Raw genomic sequence first — 21779 nt, 5'->3', positions numbered from 1 at the left:
ATAAAGCAGATTAATAAAATTCTTGCCATAGATGACTCTACTAAATACCAGTGATGTTTTCTATTTTCATAAGATCCGAGAACATGAACACCCAGTGCTCTTACCAAGTACTATGGTGTAATTGGTCTGCTGCCACAGCCCAAATACAAAAAGTCCTCTGGTGAAACTCCTGTTATGATTCAGTTCCTGGAGTAATTTCCTGAAGAACAGAAGAGTCAAGAAGACAAATACTACTGTAATATAATAAATGTGAATTAGTCCACACAGAGAAACAGATCAACCTTGTTAGACCCACCCTGGGGAAAATGCCACAGATACAGCTTGCTGGTAAGTCTGTTCTCACATAAGCATCTGGTTAGCTGATTTCACCACAGGCATTGTGAACAGCCTGGAATCATAATTTAAAGGAAAAATAAATAAGGACTTTCTCTGCTGTTCTTCAAGCACTTTTTAGATGGACACAGAAAAAAAACACTAATTAAATTGCCTTCTTATATATTCAGTTACAAAGTCACGGTGCATGTCTGTCTTAAACCCATATCCAGGTCTTAATGTCACCACTATTACCATCAATCGATACTTAATTTGGTACCCTGAAGATGCTAGGAAAATAACAGCAAAATAAAACAAAAGAAATATGGGATGAAGACTCTGATTTTAAATTATACGCAAATATCCTTTAAATAGGGCTTCCCTGGTGTCTCACGTGGTAAAGAATCCCCCTGCAATGAGGGAGAGCTGGGTTCGATCCCTGGGTCGGGAAGATCCCCTGGAGGAGGGCATGGCCACCCACTCCAGTATTCTTGCCTGGAGAATCCCCACGGACAGAGGTGCCTGGTGGGCTACAGTCCATGGGGTTGCAAAGTTGGAAAAGACTGAGCAACTAAGCACAGCACAGCATATCCTTTAAATAACAGCTAGAAGAAAAATTCACCAAAATGATAATAGTTCTGTCAGAGGCAAGAATACTATAAATAATTCTTTCTCTCTTCAATTTGTAATTTTATATAATAAGTCTGTTTTTAGAGCATAAAGTTCTCAAAAAACATTCTAACCTCTAATCATTACTGAAGTGAAAGTCACTTAGTCGTGTCCAACTCTGCGACCCCATGGACGGTAGCCTGCCAGCCTCCTCTGTCCATGTGGATTCTCCAGGCAAGAATACTGGAATGGGCTGCCATGCCCATCTCCAGGGGATTTTCCCAACCCAGGGTTGGAACCCAGGTCTCCCGAATTGCAGGCAGATTCTTTACCGTCTGAGCCACCAGGGAGCCCAAATCATTACTGAAATTTCCCCCAAAGAGAGAGGACGATACAACAGTATTTATTTTTAAAGCATATTTTAAATTTTATTTATTAATTAATTTTTGGCTGCACTGGGTCTTTGTTGCTGCAGACAGGCTTTCTCTAGTTGAAGTAAGCTCGGGCTACTCTTCATTGAGGTGTTCAGGCTCTAGAATGTGACTTCAGTAGTTGTCCACATGCTCCACGCCATGTAGAATCTTTCCAGATAAGGGATCAAACCCTCATCCCCTGCATTGGCAGGTGGATTCCTAACCACTGGACCACCAGAAAGTCTTAAAGTATGTTTAATCAATAAATTTATATAAAGTATGTATAAGAAAGTCAGAATACAATAGCTTCATGGGCAAATAAAATTCAGCATTTTAAACTCTAAATTTGGAGATTCCCATCTACTTTGAAAGTAATTTAAAAATCAAGTCAAAGCTTGTTCTGTTTGTGGCCTGGAATTAGCTCCCAAACTGATGCAATCTGAAGCCAGGGCCAACAAGTGTTTACCAAAGTCTTCGTCCCAGAGGGAGAAGCCGCTTTTCTAATTCTCCAGAAGTGATGCTGTTGGGATTGGCTTGAGATGTGAAACAGGCAACAGGAGTAGTAGGAGTACGAACATGAAATTCATTCTGAAATACTCCCCTTTCCAGCAAAAATGAAAGCTACTTTCCCACGATATACAATTTATAATCAAGCCCTCCTTTATTAAAGGTTTTAATTAGCTGCTTGTGCATTCCCTCCTTCTTCCTAGGAACCATGGCATAAACAGGAAGTTCATGCCTCTGGGGCTTATTTGTTGCGGAATGGAAAATATGAAGCTGTGGACTTTCTCAAGGATGATTTAGAGGGAAAGGAGCCTTAAATTACCATACTCCCCTCCTTATCTTCTCCAGAAGGCTTAAAAACCAAGCCACTTCACAAGCAGTACTCCACTCCCACGAATATAAACAGTTCTTTCCCGCCTGTGACTGGAGATAAACTTGAGAGCTCTGCTGTAGGCCTGTGCCATACTCTAGTGTGGGCACCCCAAAGCAACGATGATCTGCCACTCAGCACCCTTACAACTGTGTGCTGCAGTCTGCCGACAACCACAGGGCTCCAGAGCTAAAACTAGAAAGTCTACCGTATCGACTGCCCAAACACCACAAAGTGTTGGATATTCTAAGGCCAGGCCGATGGAAGAGCTCTGCAGCTTGACTGTAACGGTGGTTATACAAAACTAGGCACGAGATAAGACGGCACGGAAGGATACGTATACATCGTGTGCCACTGTCCATTTCCTAGCTTTGCTACTACACCTAAGTTAAGATGTAACTATGACAGCACACTGGAGAGAGTGTACACACAAGCTCTCGCTACTGTCTTTGCAACTTGCGGAGAATCTGTATTTGTTTCCAGATGAAATGTTTTTTAAAGTGCGTCTGCTCGTGCACCTCGCTATACTTTGAATGGCTTGCATCCGGACAAGTCATCCAGAATAAAACACAGCCTGGTTTTCTACCGTGAGGTTGCAGCCGCCTCCCAGCAGAAAGCTGGAGGTGGGGAATACTCTGGCTAGTGCTCGCCTCTCTGCCTGGGATTCCCTCATCGCCCTCCCACCCCGCCTGTCCTTCCCAAGGGTGGCTCCTTCTCGTCTTTCAGGTCACACCTCACTGCCGCCTCCTTACAGAGGCTTTCCCTTGGCCCGATATCTAGAGTAGCTACTCCCGGGGCTTTCCGAGTTCCCCGAACCCTTCACGGCGCGCGCCCGTGGCCACGTGTAATGCTTTGCTTTACTTGCCGGTTACCTGTAACACCTCCAGGAGGGCGGGCCCCGTGTCCCCCTGGCGTGCTCGGTCCCCAGCAATGAGTACCCCGCCCGACGACGGCAGGGAGAGGACTTTATTTCAATAAAGGCACCTCATTCGAATTCCCTGAGCTCGAGGCTGGTCGCACCGCTTCCTTCCCCTCACATCACGGGAGCTCCCGGTCTAGGGCTGACTTTGGTGCCCTCACTCGGGCCACACGAGTGCGCCTCTGCTTCCTGCCTTCACCTGGACCCTAACCCGCCCAAGGAGGGCACCATCTTCTTCTAATTCGTTTGCCCAGAAGGGAGCCGCTTCAGAGTCTTTCTCCACAGCCTTTCCTCAGGCCATCCTCTCAGCCCCCTCCCGTATCTCTTCTACCGCAGCTCCCGCCCCCGGGACCTCCGCCCTTCATTTCCGGCGAGGCCCCTCCCTTCCGGCGCTGCCCCCGGCCCGGACCCCCGCCTCAGGGGCGCCTCGCCCCTCAGGCCACGCCCCTCAACCCTGGGATCGCTGGAAGGGCGGGAGAAGAGGCCGCGCGGGAGGGGCGGGCGGCGGCTGGGGGGGCGTGTCCTCCTCGGTCCTGGGAGGCGATTGGCTGGACCGCGGAGAAGGGGCGGGACTGCTGCCTGTGTCTAGGGGCTCCCGGGTCATCTCCGGGCATTCTTCGCAGTTCCACCTCAGGCTGTGGCGACTTCGACTCGAGAGTAGCGACTCTGGTTCCTGGCAGCATGTCTGACAAGCGGCCAGCAGCGGACACCCAAGCTCGGCGGCTTCCCGATTCCTTCAAGGGTGAGCCCCGTGCCCCTGGCGAGGCCCGTGGGGTCTCCCGCCGTCTCCCTTCACCTCCTTTCGGGAAGGGCCCCAGCCCAAAGGCCCCAGGAATATCTGCGATGTTTCTTAGCCTAGTGACCGTTGCTCACAACCGACGTTTCTGCCCATTGTACGCTGAGAATGACGAACCCTACTTCCCAGGCTGGGGGGAAAGTTTTAGGGATGTTAGGGTGCAGGATGCCCGCCCAGTGCCCCGCACTGCCGGGACGCGGCATCGAGGGCGTGTCTCCGGTGCCCACGGCCAGAGCGGGGACTCGCGTTATCCAGCGGCTGCCAGATGCCAGGCCCTGTGCCAGCGCTTTCCGCTCGTTATCTCGTGGCGTGCACGCGTGACTGGCGGCAGCGGCTGGTGGAGTCGGGGCCCAAACCTGCCCGCCACGCCCGGGCGCGGGGAAAGTCGGCGTCTTCGCCCCGCTCCCCTTCAGCCCCATCCGAGGACAGCTCCGCCACCCCGCCCTCGCCCACCCTCAGAGTAAGCCCGGGTCCTCCCGAACTAGAGAGAACTCCTGCTCCCCACCCTGACCAGTTGGTCCTACTAAACCCCGCAACAGACCCGTGCGGTTTTGCCACAGGCTCCCTACACAGTTGCGGAAGAAGGCTCTTTTTGGCATCCTTCCTGTATCGCTTTCCAGCTTCACTTTCTGCCTCACTCTGGCCCCTCCACTTTACTTCCTTTGTTCTAGGAACATCGCCATCCTGGCTTTTGGCCCTCACTAAGAATTGTGAGTTCCCCACCCTACCAGGGCCTTCCCAGTCTTGAAGACAGAAATTGTGTAACTCAGTTTGTTCCCCTGTGAAGGGACTAACACTCTTGAGAGGGCTATCTCCTCCAACCGTTATTGGCTAACTCCTTGGGGGAGATGGGGGTGGTTCATAAAGAGATGCTTGTAAACCTCTCAGGAGTACTGATAACCTCCCAGGGGTTCTTCATGATCCAAAGGAATTCTTTCTAAGGACAGAATTTCGGACAGAATGACAGTGAAAAAAATTTGGAGGCTGGGTGGGCTTTTCCAGCACCCCACAAAGAACACGATACTGCAGGGGTCCCCAAACTCTGGGATTTAATGCCTGATGATCTGAGGTGGAGCTGATGTAATAATATTAGAAATAAAGTGTACAGTAAAGGTAATGCACTTGAGTCATCCCATCCACCCCTACCCCGCCTCCATGCGTGGAAAAATTGTCTTCCAGGAAACTGGTCCTTGGTGCTAAAAAAGGTTGAGGACTGCTGCACTGGACTCATCAATTCTGATTATTTGTGATGACAGCCTTGTCCACTGATCCAACATGTCCCCGTTTCCTTTTCCAGCAATCTTTGTCTTTAGTTCCATTCCAGGAACATCTAAAGAATTATAGAAATCTTAAATTGTCACTTTTCTGTACCTTGGAGAGTTATTTTCCCAAATCAGGAGTGTAGTAGAGAGGATATTCTTGAAGAAACTGATACTTGAGAGGTTAAATTACTTTGTCACACAGTTTATGAGAAATGGAGTCAGATTTTAAGTCTGGGTTTTTGGCTGATCCTAAAACTTGCCCATATAAAAATTATGCAGTCTCCCTCTTTGATAGTCAGTTGTCTTTTTCTGGAAGGGAAAGTGGGCAGGATCCTTTCCTCTTCACCCTGAAATCCTGGTGGGAAAATAGAGGACCATGAGGACAATGTTAGAAGTTTGGTGACACTCTGGTAGGAAATTTGTAGAAGTTCTCTGGGAATAAACATGATCTTTGGACTTAATGTGAGTTGTTTTTCGTGCTCACAGAACAGCATTCACTCTTAAGTTCTTTTTCTTGATTCTGCACTTCACTGCATTTTAGACAGAAGTCTTTTTAAGAATCTAATGAAAACTGTGCACCTTTTCCTCTGAAAATCATACATATATAAACAAAATTTTGCCTGGGCTCTGTCACCTTTTTTTTTTTTTTAAATGTGAGACTTAGAGATGTGACACTGATAGGAAAGCAAATACTAGAATTTATTAAATAGAATTTACCAAGTGCTTGCCAGATGCCAAACACAGCCCAGATACTTTAAAAGCATTATCCAGTGCAATCCTCTAACAGCTCCACAAGGAGAATGTCATTCTCTATCCCTTTGCAGCCAGGAAGCTGAAGCTCGGAGTGGAAAAATCACCCACACCTGTGAACTAGGTTCAACCTTGAACTAACTTTACAAATCATTTTCCCTATCCTAGAGCTGTTTCCAGAAAGTGAAGGTGTTAGTCGCAGTTCATGTGGGACTCTTTGCAACCCTACGGGCTGTAGCCTACTAGGCTTCTCTGTCCATGGATTCTCCAGGCAAGAATACTGGAGTAGCTAGTCATTCTCTTACTCCAGGAGATCTTCCCGACGTGGGGATTGAGCTTCCAGAACCAGGGGTTGAATCCAGGTTTCCTGCATTGCAGGCAGATTCTTTACTGTCTGAGCCTTCAGGGAAGCCCTAGGACTGTCTCTGAAACGCACACCCAAAAGGAGGAACTTGACAAGCATCAGAAGCTGAGAGACCACAAAGGAATCTAGCTTCATTCTAGAATTCCTGGATAAGATGACTCCAGAGGGTTGCTTCTGAGAGAAGCAGTGGAATATAAAAGCCCAAGCTGTCCCTTTATGATTTTGCTGATAATTAGTCTTAGGAACGTAAATATGACCAAACCCTCGGGCAAGACTAGTTTTTCTTTAAAGTCATTGCATTCACTTTGTAATGAAATAATGCAAGTGGGTTACAAAGAAATGCATGATTATAATTAAGAGTCATGTCAACAGAATAAATCCCTTTGGGAGAATGCCTGAAAATAAGCAGAATCAGGGGACTGCTTTGTTTATTTCAGTTGTTACAGTCGATCAGATGGGGAGTACTTTCTAACTTATTTAATAATTAATCTGAGTTAAATCCATCAGTGGTCATAGATTAACTCAAGTGATGACAAGTCTGCAGAAGTTGGCATTTATGTCATTTATTATAATTAAATAGGTTATTGGACCCACCTCATGGTATAACTTCCACACTGTAAAAGACAGAGTCGTTGATCACCTGGTCAACTTTGAAGAAAAATAATTTTTTAGTGTTGATAAATATGATAAAGATTGGATTCAAAGTCTGTTTTGTAAGATGTCAGAAAACACTTTTCCTGAAAACTATTGTAACCAGAAAAAGTGAGCCCCTCTTCTCTGTTTCTCCCTGACAATCTGAACCGGCCTCTGTCATACTGTTTATTACACAGTACTGTAAATGTAAATTATAATCACCTTTGTTAGACCAGGAGAACTTCTGAAAGCAGAGGATTGTGTCCTTGATGACTGTAGTAAGTTCAGGGTCAAGTGCCTAGTAGGTTTGCAAACATATTTGTTGAAAGAAAAAGGAAAGAGTGAGATAAAGTTTACATTGGTGGAGACATTTTTCTGTTTCCAGTTTGTTTTATTAAGTTTGTTACAACTCAAAGGATTGATTTTAGGGTGTGGACTTGTTCCTCATACATGTCCTCATTACAGATAGACTGGGTTTACGTTATCGGTAAAGGGATTGTAATTGTCAAAGTAATATATTGTACTTAATAAGGAATCTCCTTTGTTTATGAAAGTGTGGAAAGAGCAGTTAGAGGTCACAGTAGAAAGAAGGAAGTGTGTGTCAGATCTCTGTTGACACAAATCATTCTTCCATTCTCTTTGGACCTTTGTCTATACTCTGAGACTTGTAAAGATGCCTGAACCCCAAACATTTGCCCTGACATTTCAGTAGATTGGCCTTGAAGTTACTGGCAGTAACATGTCTGTCCTAAAATATCAGATTATGAAAATTAGATACCAGCCTTGCCTAGTTGTAAATATGCATGGATGGTAAGATTGTATACATAGCAAAATGAGGATGGAATCTATTTTTTTTTTTGATGAATTTTTTTTCCATTTATTTTTATTAGTTGGAGGCTAATTACAATATTGTAGTGGTTTTTGCCATACATTGACATGAATCAGCCATGGATTTGCATGTGTTCCCCATCCCGATCCCCCCTCCCGCCTCCCTCTCCATCCCATCCCTCTGGGTCTTCCCAGTGCACCAGCCCTGAGTGAGGATGGAATCTAAAATTCAAAGATCTGAATTGAGACCTCAGTAGCATCACTCACCACCTGGGTCACCTGGGGAAGTCTCTCAATCTCCAGAGTCAATTCCTCATCTAGATATTGAGCATCATCTTACTGTACTATCTAGCTCCCAAAGTTTTGAGTATCAAATGAGAACATTTTTGTGAATGTACTTTTGAAACTTTAAATTATTAAGATATTATTTATTGGGGACAACAGAACAAAAAAGTTAACAACAGCTTAGTAATTATACAGAATATTAAAATTTATGGACAAAAAGTGTGAAAGTCCAAGAAAGTTTAGGACTCTGACTTATCTCCCCAAATGTGGTCTGTTTCTCCCCCAGGGACAGAATCCCCAAGCAGGTTGTTAGTCTTGATGTTTGTCTATGGTGTGCAGGTCCCAGAAGATAATTCACTTAATATAAAGTTTATTCCTTTGTACTGTCAATAATTACCTTACAGTTCTGATCATAATAATGGTTAACTATTTACTGAACACTTCCTAAATGTCAGGCACTCTACATATTTTTTCATATGAGATAACTATTCTCTTCCCTCATTTAGTGAAAGTGAAATCACTCAGTTGTGTCCGACTCTTTGCGACCCCATGGACTGTAGCCTACCAGTCTCCTCCATCCATGGAATTTTCCAGGCAAGAGTACTGGAGTGGGTTGCCATTTCCTTCTCCAGGGGATCTTCCTGACTCAGGGATTGAACCCAGGTCTCCTGCATTGCAGGCAGATGCTTTACCGTCTGAGTCACCAGACTCTTCTACTTTTCACTTTCCTAAGTGTCAGGCACTATATATTTTCTCATATGAGATAACTATTCTCTTCCCTCATTTCACTTCTCTCGTGGCTCAGACGGTAAAGCGTCTGCCTACAGTGAGGGAGACCCGGGATTCAACCCCTGAGTTGGGAAGATCTCCTGGAGAAGGAAATGGCAACCCACTCCAGTACTCTTGCCTGGAAAATCCCATGGGCAGAGGAGCCTGGTAGACTACAGTCCATGGGGTCGCGAAGAGTCAGACACAACTGAGCGACTTCACTTTCCCTTATTTTACCAATAAGAAAATTTAGCAGTAGAATGGAACTCTAACAGCAAAACCCCAAGCTTCTAGCCACTGCTTAGCTACTTAGCCTCTGTTGGAGAATTGGGAACCTTAAGAGCTAGTTTCCTTACGCTTCTGTTTTCCATTTTTTAATTAAAATGATGTTGCTCTCCAAAGACTTTTATGAGAAAAACTCAATTATAGATACTTTAAAGGGTTCCCTTGTGGCCCAGCTGGTAAAGAATCCGCCTGCAATGCGGGAGACCTGGGTTCGATCCCTGGGTTGAGAAGATCCCCTGGGGAAGGGAAAGGCTACCCACTCCAGTATTCTGGCCTGGAGAATTCCATGGGCTGTATAGTCCATGGGATCGCAAAGAATCGGACATGACTGAGCGACTTTCACTTTTCACTTTCACTTAAGATGTCTACGGCTTCTTCCCTGGTGGCTCAGACAGTAAAGAATCTGCCTGCGATGCAGGAGACTCAGGATCGATCCCTGGGCTGGGAAGATCCCCTGGAAAAGGGAATGGCTATCCACTCCAGTATTCTTGCCTGGAGAAGCCCATGGACAGGGAAAGCTGGTAGGCTTCAGTCCATGGAGTCACAGAGTCGAGCACAACTGAGTGACTAGCACTTAAGATGTCCAAGTGAAAGAGTTCGGGGGAAAAAACTCAAGAAGTATGAGGGTTTTGTTCTATTTAATATATTTCAGGCTCAGTCTAAATTAAGAACATCAATCTTTCCAGACATGGGTCATATTCAATTCATACCTTCCCTGAATTCTCTAACCTCGTGGGTGTAAAGGGCTGATTTTAAAAAGAAAAAAGGAAAGAAAACGTTTGGGGAGAGCAGTATGACCACCACTTTGGGACCGAGGATGATTCTGAGTTGTGTGTGTGTGGTTGTTGTTGTTTAAATAACACTGGTTTGTAACATATAAGTTTCATGAGTTAAATAACATTGTATTTCTACTTCTATCTACCTCCCCTATTGCCTGCTCACCACCAAAAATTGATGAACTGTGTTCTGGGATCCTATATATGGACATGTAACTTCCATTTATCTTCTGTAATAGTCAGCCTATTCTTTTCCCCACAGAACAGCAGAATGTGGGAATTCCCTCCAGGTCCAGTCATTAGGACTCCTTGCTCTTAGTGTTCAAGGGCCCACGTTCATTTCCTGGTCAGGGAACTAAGATCCCACAAGCTGCATGGCACAGCCCCAAAAAAACAAAAACAAAAAACCCAAAAACAGTAGAATCACTCAGCTCATTCAGCAGCTATTTATTTAACAAATGCTTGAGCACTTGCTGTATACGAGGTATCCTGCATGATAGCTCACTTACTCTTCACACTGACCCTCTGAGGAGGTGCTCTTTTTTGGCCCTCTTTTTAGATGGTTAGACTAAAGCACAGAAAGTTAAGACACTTGCAGAGAACACAGAGCTAATAGGTAACAGAGCCAACTCTGAAGCCTTGCTGCTGCTAAGTCACTTCAGTCGTGTCCGACTCTGTGCGACCCCATAGACAGCAACCCTTCAGGCTCCGCCGTTGCTGGGATTCTCCAGACAAGGACACTGGAGTGGGTTGCCATTTCCTTCTCCAATGAATGAAAGTGAAAAGTGAAAGTGAAGTCTCTCAGTCGTGTCCGACCCCTAGCAACCCCATGGACTGCAGCCTACCAGGCTCCTCCATCCATAGGATTGCTATACTATTTTAACAAGGCCAAAAATCTGGGAAAGACAGACATTGGGTAAGATAATTACAAATATGATAAATGGTATTTAGAGATGGTAAAGTGCTATAGATTAGGAGAGGGAGTCCTTTTAAAGACGGGTTCAAATTTGAAATTACAGATGATACTTTCACCTATTTTTTTCTCCTGTTTTATGACTAGAAATATTCAAATGAGGGAAAGCTGCAGAAAATCCTCAAGATGCTTGAGAAATAAAATACTTACACTTATTTAATTTCTGTATTCTTTTTGAGCTAAGCACAACATTCCTTTTATTTCGTTTTTTTTTTTTTTAATTGAAAATCTTCCTTAAAAGGACTAGTCTATTTCCTTACTTCTCATGGTAAACAAATTTTAAGTTTCATAATTCAGGTCACATAATGCTTCACCAGTACTAGTTCTTTGAGTCTAGTATGTATAGGTTTATAACAGGGAGAGAAAGTTAGTCTTTGGTCATGATTTTTAACCTGATACCATCTGGCCTGTAGCCAGTCCAGCCCAGAGAGTAATTTCTTCCCTAGAGGTTTAATGATAAGGGCATTCAAAGAACCATCGACCATGCCTAATTAAAATAATCATTTGAAAGATGGATTATAGAGTGCTCTTGTTTGCTTTCAAAGCTTCTGCCCAGTGAATTGCAAGTTGTGGTCGTCAGTCAGGTAAATGCCAACATTTTTTCAACATGTATTTGTTGATACCCGACTGTGTGCTAAACTCTGCCTCTTTCTCCCCTCTCTACCTGTTTTCATCTTTCTCTCTATAGGATGCTGCCTTCACTTTTGTTTCTGTTCCTTTCTCCATTTATCTTATTTGCCTTTTCTTCTATTGTTTGCTTCCCTTCTCTGTCTCCTAAAATCCCAGTTAACTGAAAATCGCAGTTATAGTAAAATTTTGATTAATTGAAGACATATTTACATTCACATATTTTATCTGTCCTTTGCTTGTTTCCACCTTGAGTTCTTATTTAGCAGATCTTTCAAAGACCCTGTTTCAAAACAATATAAGGGAAGAGAAACTGGGACTGTGGAAAGTATACCCTTATTTGAAAAGTTGGAAGAAAGATCCAGTGTCTTATTTAACTTATGATGTCCTCTCCCTCAAATAGATGAATATGATGTAGAGCAGGAATGGCTCGTATGGCCCATGGACCAGATCTGGCCGACCACCTGCTTTTGTCAGCCCCACAAGCTGAGAGTAGTTTTTATACTTATACATTTTTTTAGAAAGAGGAAGATCTGAAAATTACATGGAACTCAGATTTCAGTGTTCATAAATTACACTTTCCTGGAACACAGCCGTGTTTCTTCACGTATGTGTAGTTTGTGGCTTCTTTTGCATAGTATTCAGTGGTTGTAACAGATTTTATGGCCAGTAAAGCTTTGTGTTTATTCTTTGGCCGTTTACAGGAAAAGTTTGCCACACCTTGACTTTGAATCTCCAATGAGGCCAAAAAAGAACACCTGTATGCTGAATAAATATGCTTTTAAGAAAAACTCGAAAAATGCTAAGACCTTTCATTTTGACCTACTGTTACCCCTTAAAACTTGCTCTTCGAACCAGATAACATGTTTTTGAGACTAAATTAGCCAGGCTATCTTTCATGACCCAAGCGACACTGTTCTTGGCTATTTCTGCTATGGAGTGTTTCACCTGCGTTCTGGGAAGGGGAAGGAAAAAATCGTGCTTTCAGTGTTCTCTCTCTCTCTCGGTCACTAAGTCGTGTCCGACTCTTGTGACCCCATGGACTGTAGCCTGCTAGGCTCCTCTGTCCGTGGGATCCTCCAGGCAAGAATACTGGAGTGGGTTGCCATTTCCTTCTCCAGCTTTCAATGTTGGTATTTCAATAATTCGCTGACACACCTCTTCTTTCTGTGTGTAGTAATGTGTATGACTCAGTCACATTTTCAGATACGCCAGGAGGTATTTGCTTGAAGAGGAAATCCAGTATCTTTTGAACTTTAGAACAGAGTCACAATAGTAAACAGAATTGATCATTTCACATAATTTCTAGTGGTGGCAAATTCAATCAACCTTAAGGAAATTGGCTGATACAGGATCATGATCAACATGCAGTGCTCTGGTATTATGCATGTTATGATCTTGAAAAGAATATTTTGCTGCTTGTCTGGAAGCCAGCCCAACAACAATTACTCTACAATTTGGTTTTGTCCTTTTTTTTTTTCATTTGTTTCATGGTTTTGTTTTGTTTTTTTCTTTTGTCTCTTCTCCAAAAGTCTTTTTCTTTAGTACTTTGGTACTCTGAGTGGAATATTTTACACCTACTTTACAGATTTTTATAAATATGAGAAATAATGTATATAAGAAGTTAGCTTGTGGCTGACATGTAATAGGCATTCAACAAATGGTTATTATTAGTATTCATAAAAGATACCTCCAGAATGAGAGAAATTTAAGAATTGTGTAATTGCATCTTTTCAACAAAATTAGTTTATACAATGAAGATGTATAGAAGCTTTACTACAAGTATATTCAAAACAACTGAGTTTCTAATTGAGAAAGCTGGACACAACCTAAATGTTCATCATATGAAACAATGAAATATTATAATAAAGGATATTTAATTGTATCCTTTTAATAATAAAGTATACTTATTTAATAATAAAGAGTATTAATAAAGGATAATAAAGAATAAATAATAATAAAGGATATTTATTTCATAATATCCTTTAATAATAAAGGATAATAAAGGATGTTAATAATATAGGATATTAATAATAATAAAGGATATTTCCTGATATGAAAAGATGTCCACAGTATAGAGGAGGAAAACAGATTTTAAATTATTACATATATCACTATATCATTTTGGGGAAAAGGAAAAGCAAGGCAGAAAATAATCACCACCTAGAGATAATGAAAGTATAGATCACTTTTTCCTTCCTCTATTCTGAACTATAAGTTTAATATAGTGACAATACCTTGCTTTTAAAATAAGAAAAGAAAGTAAGATTTTTTAAAATGTGTACAAGTTTCTTGGAAGAAAGCCCAATTGGAATGCTCAATTAAAAAATGTTAATGTATGGGCTTGTATCCATTTTCAAAACCTTGCTTGGTCAAAAATTAATTCTAACACAGTTTTCAGGAAAGAGTTTGATAGTAAAAGAAAAAAAATACTCTAAACCAGGGCAAAGTAGTGTTTACAACCAGTTATCATGGCGTCCCTGATCTTTCCCACAGTTGTTCCTACCCAGCAATATCAACCAGTATATCAACCAAAATATCTCAAATACCTATTACTCGTTATTTTTCTTTTAACCTCATAAAGGTAGGAGGGAGGATCCAGTCCTCAAGTTAATGAATGGGAATCTTGGAGGAAATGAATTTCCTACAATCTGGGAGGAGTAACTGAGGATTTCTTTTCCCCTTGACTTGTAGTAACTGTAGATGATTAAGGGTTCATTTACAGCCTGGTGGAGTTTAAACCTCACCTTTCCAAGGAATGTGATTTTATACATCTTTTAAAGCTATAACCAGGTGGGGAGGAGTTTCAGGGTGAAACAGTGCTGATTCCCCAGTGTGTATGCTCAGATTATTTCTAGCTGAGCCTTTGAAAAGTGAAAGACCAAGCCCAGAAAATCCACTTAGTTTCTTCTTCCTCTTGATTGGCAGTCAAATCCCCTGTACTCATCTGGTATTAATAATTCATTCATAAATGAGCTTCTTGAGGGTCTTTGACTCTCCAGGCCTAGCCAGTCAGGCACAAAGTGAGGGAAAAATTAAGTAGTTTCAGAGGTTTTTATCAAGAAGGGAAAAGGTGCCTATTTTCCCATTTTTTGTGGTGGAAATTGAACACTTGAATAAAATAGGAGAGTGACAGAAAACTCATCTGTGTTTATTGAGCACTGCCTCAATCCTGGGAGACCAGTCTGATTATTTCAAGACACAAAAGTTCAGGGAGGTAAAGATCACACAAGTAAGAAGTCACAGAGAGTTGAAGCTGGAAATTCATCTTACAAGGGATATAAATGCACAAAGAAATTATACATCCAACAGGTAAGCTAAGAAGTATTTGATATCCTATCTCTGGGAGATAACTGTGCTAGACATCGAAAATATAAACATAAAAAAGAAACAGTCCTGCCTTCAGGGAGTTTATAGTCTAGGATGTTGAGGACATGGAGCTTTGCCTGGAGTAAGGGCGTCTTGGAGCAGTGTTTCAGAAAGTACCAGGCGCGGTCAGGTAAGTTTTTGTGGCCCATCTGTTCCTCGTGTGGAATTCCCTTCACTTTGGACACCTAGGCCTGAGCCTGGCAATGAGCCTTGAGACTGTCTCTTGCTATAAACAGGCACAGCTGGAATTAGGAGGGCTCCCTCTGTTATGAATATCAGAATTCATTCTGAGAACTCCACCAGGCTTTTCCAGTTGGAAGCTGGTCTTGAGGAAGTGCTCCAAACACAACAGCTTCTTCAATAAGGATTTTATTATTATTATTATTATTATTATTATTATTATTCAGAGGCAAAGGGTCAAAGAGGGAGTTGATTTATAACATGGGCTTTGGAGTGAGATGACCTATATTTGAAGCCCAAGTCCTCCATTGTGTGTGACCTCGGGAAAAATGTTTTTTCAGTGACTTCATTGGTATGGTAAAGTGGAATTAAAAACACCTGACTTCCCAGGGACTTTGTAAGGAGTAAATGAGACATGTGTCTAAAGTAATTCAGCACAGCGCAGGAAGTGTAAGAAGCCGCCTAAAAAGGCTGCCGTGATACGACGGCACCTGCCAGGCCTTACCCACAAGCTGCGTGGGGCCGTGCCCCTCAAAGAGATACCTGAGAAGCCTCCGGGGTTAACTTAGGTCACTTGTAGGACGTTTACTCACACTGTGACACAGGATCAGGAAACTACAGCGTCACGTGTAACCAAAGGACTCAGGTAGGGACCTGCCTGGCCACTCTTAAGACTCCATGCTTCCACTGCAGGAGGCACGGGTTTGACCCCTGGTTGGGAAGATCCCAGTGGCACGGCCAAAACCAAGCCAAACCAAACCAAGGTACTCATGTATATTTCTCGTCTTTCACCTTAGGTTTTGGAGCACTTGACCTGGGTGCTCACATGTGTCTGTCTTTGCTCTGGGCTCTCAGCCATCACTGCTGCTTGCTTGGCCTCCTATTTATTCGGAACCTCTTCTCACTGCCGTCTAGATCGCTCCTTCTGATCTAAGGAATCACCCACGCCTGGCCTACCTCTTCCTCTGTGGCCCCTCCTCCCTCCCTCTCATTATTAAAACAACTCCTGGAAAGACCATTCTTCCGTGCTTAAAAAGAACAGGGATCTATCCCTGAGCCTATTCAGGCCCTCTGTCCCCCACAAAAAGGAAACCAGGAACCAGGAAGACATCTGATACAGAGTAGGAAGCAGCTCAGGGAGAGAAGGAGGATTTCCAGGACAGCAGTGAGAGGCCGGCAGAGGAACAAGAGTCGGTCCGGACGCGCCTGCGAGCTGCTTCCTCAGAAGGTGAAGTGGGTAGAATACCTGAGCCTGCGGAAAGGAGGTGTAGACAACTGAAGAAAGTTGCGCCTTAAGTACACTGGAGACGAAGCAAAGGGAGGATGAAAGAGGACAGTGACTCCAGAGAAAAGATGTCAGTAAATTGTCTGAGTGAAAAACAAATTACGCCTCACTGCATGGCTTAGCTCGGAATCATATTTGCATATTTATGAAATATAAAATTTGATATTTTTATGCAACTCCAAGGATAGGTATCTTTATGTGGTTGGGGGAGGGGTAGGAAGTCAATAGATGAAGCTCAAAACTGTAAAAGCAAAAACAAAACTAGTGTGTTATTTAGAAACAGGTTAAGTCAAATACCACAATACACAGCTGAAAGAGCACTTGCCTTAAATAGAAGAAATCAGAAGAGGTGAGCAGAGGACTGCCCTCTTTTTGCACTCATCTTGTGGAACTATTTGACTTTTTAACTTTGTGCAAGTGTAATTGATAAAAACTCCTTGACCCCTTGTAGCTCAGTTGGTGAAAAATCTGCCTGCAGTGCAGGAGACTTGGGTTTGATTCCTGGGTTGGGAAGATCCCCTGGAGAAGTAAATACAAACCACTCCAGTATTCTTGCCTGGAGAATCCCATGGACAGAGGACCCTGGCAGACTACAGTCCATGGGGTTGCAAGAGTTGGACACGACTCAGCAAATAAACCACCAATTGATAAAAAAATAAAACAGAAAAAGCACAAATGCGTAGCAACAAAGCCTGAAAAGGAACCTGAAAGGACAACACCTAGAAGGGAGGAAAATAGGTTGCAAAGTTTATGTATTTACTTTGAAAAATGTGCATGCACAAAAAGTGTTTGGAAGAATATTTATCATCTTGGAATTGAGTAACGTTTCCTTCCTTTTCTATACTATTCTAAACTATTTGGAGTGGGACATGTATTAATATTATCGTGATCAGACAAAAAGCTATTTCAGGAAATCCCCTTATGGACCAGTGGTTAGGACTCTGCACTTTCACTGCCAAGGGCATAGGTTCAATCCCTGATCGAGGAACTAAGGTCCCACAAGCCACTGCACACCAAGAAAAGAAAACCCAATTTCATGTTACAGAAAAGGTAAACTATTAGGAATGTAAGAGGAAAACCATGTACAAAGATGTTCATTATAGCATTTTCATAATAGTAAGAAATCAGAACCAACATGGATGATAAATTGTGCGTACACCTAGTGAGATGTTTTACAGGTATTTTAGAGGACCTCTGTGAGCTTGTACAGTATATCATATGATTTTCACCTTTAATTATTCTGTACCCTCAGCTTAAATGCCTTTTATCCTCCTTCCGCTTCTTTGTCACTGGTTTTTCCTTAACCATCACGTCCTGCAAGAAGCCCCTCTAACAACTGCCACCATTGCCTACCCACCCCACTCTGCTTTCACCTCCATTCCAACAGTGTGGTATGAATTGCTCCTATTCTTGTGTTTTCAAAATGTTTTGAACAGATACTGTATCTATACTTACTACTTAGTATTATAATGATTTTGCCACTAAACTTAACCTTGGTAGTTGGGTATGGATCTTAAAAGTGTTATCACTTCATCACATAATAAAGGTTAGGGAGAGTAGCACTTGCTCCTCCAAGGTGTTTATGTGGGTTCGATGGGAAAATCCATGTAAACAGTTGATGTTCCGTGAATGGAAAGGATGAGGTTGGGGGGATCATGCTAAGAACAGTGATAAGAACTGTATGTTTTTTTGTTTTCACAGATAGCCCCAGTGCAGGCCTCGGTGTTTGTGGATGGATTTTGGTGGCTATATCATTCTTGTTCACGGTTATAACTTTCCCACTGTCAATATGGATGTGCATAAAGGTAAAAAAGATTTCATTCACATCTGGAAAGGGGTAACTCATAAGTACATAAGCCAATGAAAGGTGTGTGTGTGTGTGTGTGTGTAAGAGAGACCATACTGACCTATAGTTCTTTTCCCTTCATCTCTTGAAAAATTTACTCTAGCCACCTATTACAATGGAATTTTAAGACTGCTTTTCAGGGACTTCCTAGTGGTCCAGTGGTTAAGACTCCACCTTTCAACGCCTGGGAGTGTGGGTTTGATCTCTGGTCAGAGAACTAAGGTCCCTCATGCCGTGGGGTGTGGCCAAAAAATAAATAATTGTCTTTATCCAGTCCTTCCCATGGGTTAAAGTAGGGATCACCATCTAAAGTTTTCTGGAATCAGGGATGCAGGACAATCCTGTGAGAAAAAGTCCTCCAGAGTCAGGACTCTGAGCTGTGATTGCAGGCGCTACTGTTACTGTGTGACCTTTGCCGAATTCCCTCACCTGTCAGGTGGGAGGAGACGGCAACAGCTGTCTTACAGGGCTGTTGTGAGGATTAAATGAATTACCTACTTAACGCAACACCTGGCACGTAGCTATCGTCCTACCTATGCTGGTTATTTCTTCTATAAAGTTATTCAGTTCAGTTCAGTCGCTCAGTCGTGTCTGACTCTTTGCAACCCCATGAACCGCAGCATGCCAGGCCTCCCTGTCCATCACCAACTCCTGTAGTCCACCCAAACGCATGTCCATTGAGGCGGTGATGCCATCCAACCATCTCACCCTCTGTCGTCCCCTTCTCCTCCTGCCCTCAATCCCTCCCAGCATCAGGGTCTTTTCCAGTGAGTCAGCTCTTCGCATCAGGTGGCCAGAGTATTGGAGTTTCAGCTTCAACATCAGTCCTTCCAATGAACACTCAGGACTGATCTCCTTTAGGATGGACTGGGTGGATCTCCTTTGCAGTCCAAGGGACTCTCAAGAGTCTTCTCCAACACCACAGTTCAAAAGCATCAATTCTTTGGCACTCAGCTTTCTTTATAGTCCAACTCTCACATTCATATATGAACACTGGAAAAACCATAGCCTTGACTAGACAGACCTTTGTGGGCGAAGTAATGTCTCTAATTTTTAATATGCTGTTTAGGTCGGTCATACTGTTCCTTCCAAGGAGTAAGCGTCTTTTAATTTCATGGCTGTAATCACCATCTGCAGTGATTTTGGAGCCCAGAAAAATAAAGTTAGCCACTGTTTCCACTGTTTTCCCATCTATTTGCCATGAAATTATTAATACTGTGATAAATGACAGTCACGTATTCCTAAAAAGACAAAATATGCTCTAAGAATTTTCAGGTAAGTTACTATTATAATTTAAGGAACCAGAAGACAGACTATGAGGATGTTAACTTTTTTCCCCTGTGTTGACAATGCATGAGTAATTGAATAATAATGTTAACAGCTGAGGAGTGAAGTTATGAATTTGTTTCTGTATACTCTTTCTATACTATCCGGATTTTATACAATGAGTATCTACTTCTTTTATAATCCACAGAAAAAGTAATTAATTTTTGGTTATTTTGGGAGGGGTCATTAAACATTAACCATGTTGCCTGTAGCTGTTATCTGGTATTATAAACATCTCACCCGTTTAGAGGAGAAATATATATATATTATTTCTAAAGCTTTGCACGTAATTACTTGCACTCCTCATGTTAAATTATGATCCGTGTTTTTAATCTAGATCATAAAAGAATATGAGAGAGCCATCATCTTTAGACTGGGCCGCATCTTACAAGGGGGAGCCAAAGGACCTGGTGAGTGCTTGCACTGTTTGTCTGGGAAGCAAAAGCCGTCCTTTTACTGATGCGATTTCCTTCATGAAGGTCTCTATTGACTTGGAAGACTTCTCACAGCAGAATTTGCAGCAACAATAGCAGTACAGCTTACCAGAAATTACCCTTTCCTTCCCGCCTCTCCCCTCCCCTTCCTATTTGAGTTGATAAGATTATCTTTACGCCAAGAATAGCTGCAGCTATCGAAATTTGAGCGTGAGAATCCCTACTGAAATAAATGCTTCCAGTCATTATTTTCGGCAAACTTCAGTTAAGCTCCCACTGAGTTCCAGGCTCTGAGAATTCAAGGGACACGAAAGCAGAGTCTCTGCCCTCGAGGATCTTTCTGCCTGGTGGTGGGACACAGTAAGGAAACAGCTGACAGTTAGAATCCCGCTTGGTAAATGTTATGTCAAGAAGTCACAGATGGCTGTGGAAACCAGTGTCGAGCCCAAGTGGTAGGATGCTTTCTGGAGGTGACACCTTGGCAGGACAAGGTGAGCCCGGGAGAGAGGCGTCCCCAGAGTCAGAACAGTGCAGAGCCGTGCAGAGAAGAGCACTGCAGGCTGAGTGAGCTGCAGGCAGCCCCGCGCAGCAGGGTGCAGGGCGGGAGGAGGGGTGGGGAGGCGGTGAGCAGGGGCAGGTTGTGCAGGGCCTGGTACGGCTTGTTTGTAGGAAACAAACTGGAAGCAGCAGCAAGATGACGTCAGAAGCGATTGCATCTTCTAAGTGAAAACAGGGATTTCCCTGGTGGTCCAGTGGTTAAGACTCCACGCTTCCACTGTAGTGGGCATGGGTTCAGTCCCTGCGGGGAACTAAGATCCCACATGCTGTGTGGGACTACCAAAAAAAAAAAATCGTAAGTAAAAGCAAATGGGTGACAGTAAAAGCGGAGTAAGGAAACGCAACCCACAGGCCTTGTGGGGACGGCTGGACGTGGGAAGAAAGCAGCGGGAGTCAAGGATGACACTCCTGGCTTCCAGCTCATCCACCGAGAGGCACTGCTTTCTCGCGGTTAATGGGGCCGGTCCTGTTAGAACTGAAGTGAGCTGGTGAGGGGAGATGCCGGTGTGCCTCTGACCTCGGGTGTGTCTGTTGCAGGTTTGTTTTTTATTCTGCCATGCACCGACAGCTTCATCAAAGTGGACATGAGGACCATCTCATTTGACATCCCTCCTCAGGAGGTGAGGCTGTCTTCTGTTGTGGGTGACTGAGCTGTCATGGGCTGGCGTGGAGAGGCAGCAGGGGGCAGTGGTCACAGCACAGCTGGAGAGCCTTGCTGCCCTCCGCGTTTTCTGGCTGTGTGACCTCCAGCAAGTTCTTTAACTTCTCTTTATGCCCCCATTTCCTCATCTATAAAATAGAGGTTATAATAGGAGGACCTACTCTATAGTTCTTGTGAGGACTAAAGGAGACGCTCTATGTCAAGTGCCTAGAGCAGAGGCTGATGAATAGTAAGTGCTGTGAAAGTGCTTGTTATTATTACAAAACACACCATAATGTACAACGTTACCATTACCACTGTCGTCAGCGTTCTCCCTTCCACACTTCTCTCTGGGCTTCTGATAGAACATTCTTCTTACAGTTCTTGACAGTATGCTAGATAAACTGGTTAGAAGCCAAAGAATTAGAAACTGCCCATTTGGTATTTTAGATAAGAATAAGATATTTTATATTAGGAATTATTTCAGGCTTTTTCACAGTGCCTCACCGTTGAAGCTCACAGCAGAATCCGAGAAAGTAGATGGTTGCAGTGAGACAGGAATTCCTCCTGACTACAGGGGCAGGGCCAGGACTTCGTGCCAGCCCTTCAGAGTCCCTGATGAAGGCTTCCCACACAGCTCCATGCTATCCCAGCCCCTGACACAGCG

General features: G+C 43.4%; 1 protein-coding gene across 1 annotated transcript in view; it reads left to right on the top strand.

The window, feature by feature from the left end:
* Positions 1-3718: 3718 nt before the first annotated feature.
* STOM (stomatin) overlaps positions 3719-21779 on the top strand; it is a 30908-nt gene continuing 12847 nt past the window's right edge. Inside the window, exons 1-4 of the mRNA XM_043453358.1 lie at positions 3719-3869; positions 18010-18113; positions 19818-19890; positions 21010-21092. Coding sequence (XP_043309293.1) covers positions 3809-3869; positions 18010-18113; positions 19818-19890; positions 21010-21092 — 321 coding nt within the window. The 5' untranslated portion in view covers positions 3719-3808. The remainder of the gene's footprint in view (positions 3870-18009; positions 18114-19817; positions 19891-21009; positions 21093-21779) is intronic.

The sequence above is a fragment of the Cervus canadensis genome, chromosome 30 (genome assembly GCF_019320065.1).
Source record: "Cervus canadensis isolate Bull #8, Minnesota chromosome 30, ASM1932006v1, whole genome shotgun sequence".
NCBI classification, from domain to species: Eukaryota; Metazoa; Chordata; class Mammalia; order Artiodactyla; family Cervidae; genus Cervus; species Cervus canadensis.
Note: the sequence above shows the minus strand (reverse complement) of the source record. Positions and strands in the feature narration are given on the sequence as shown.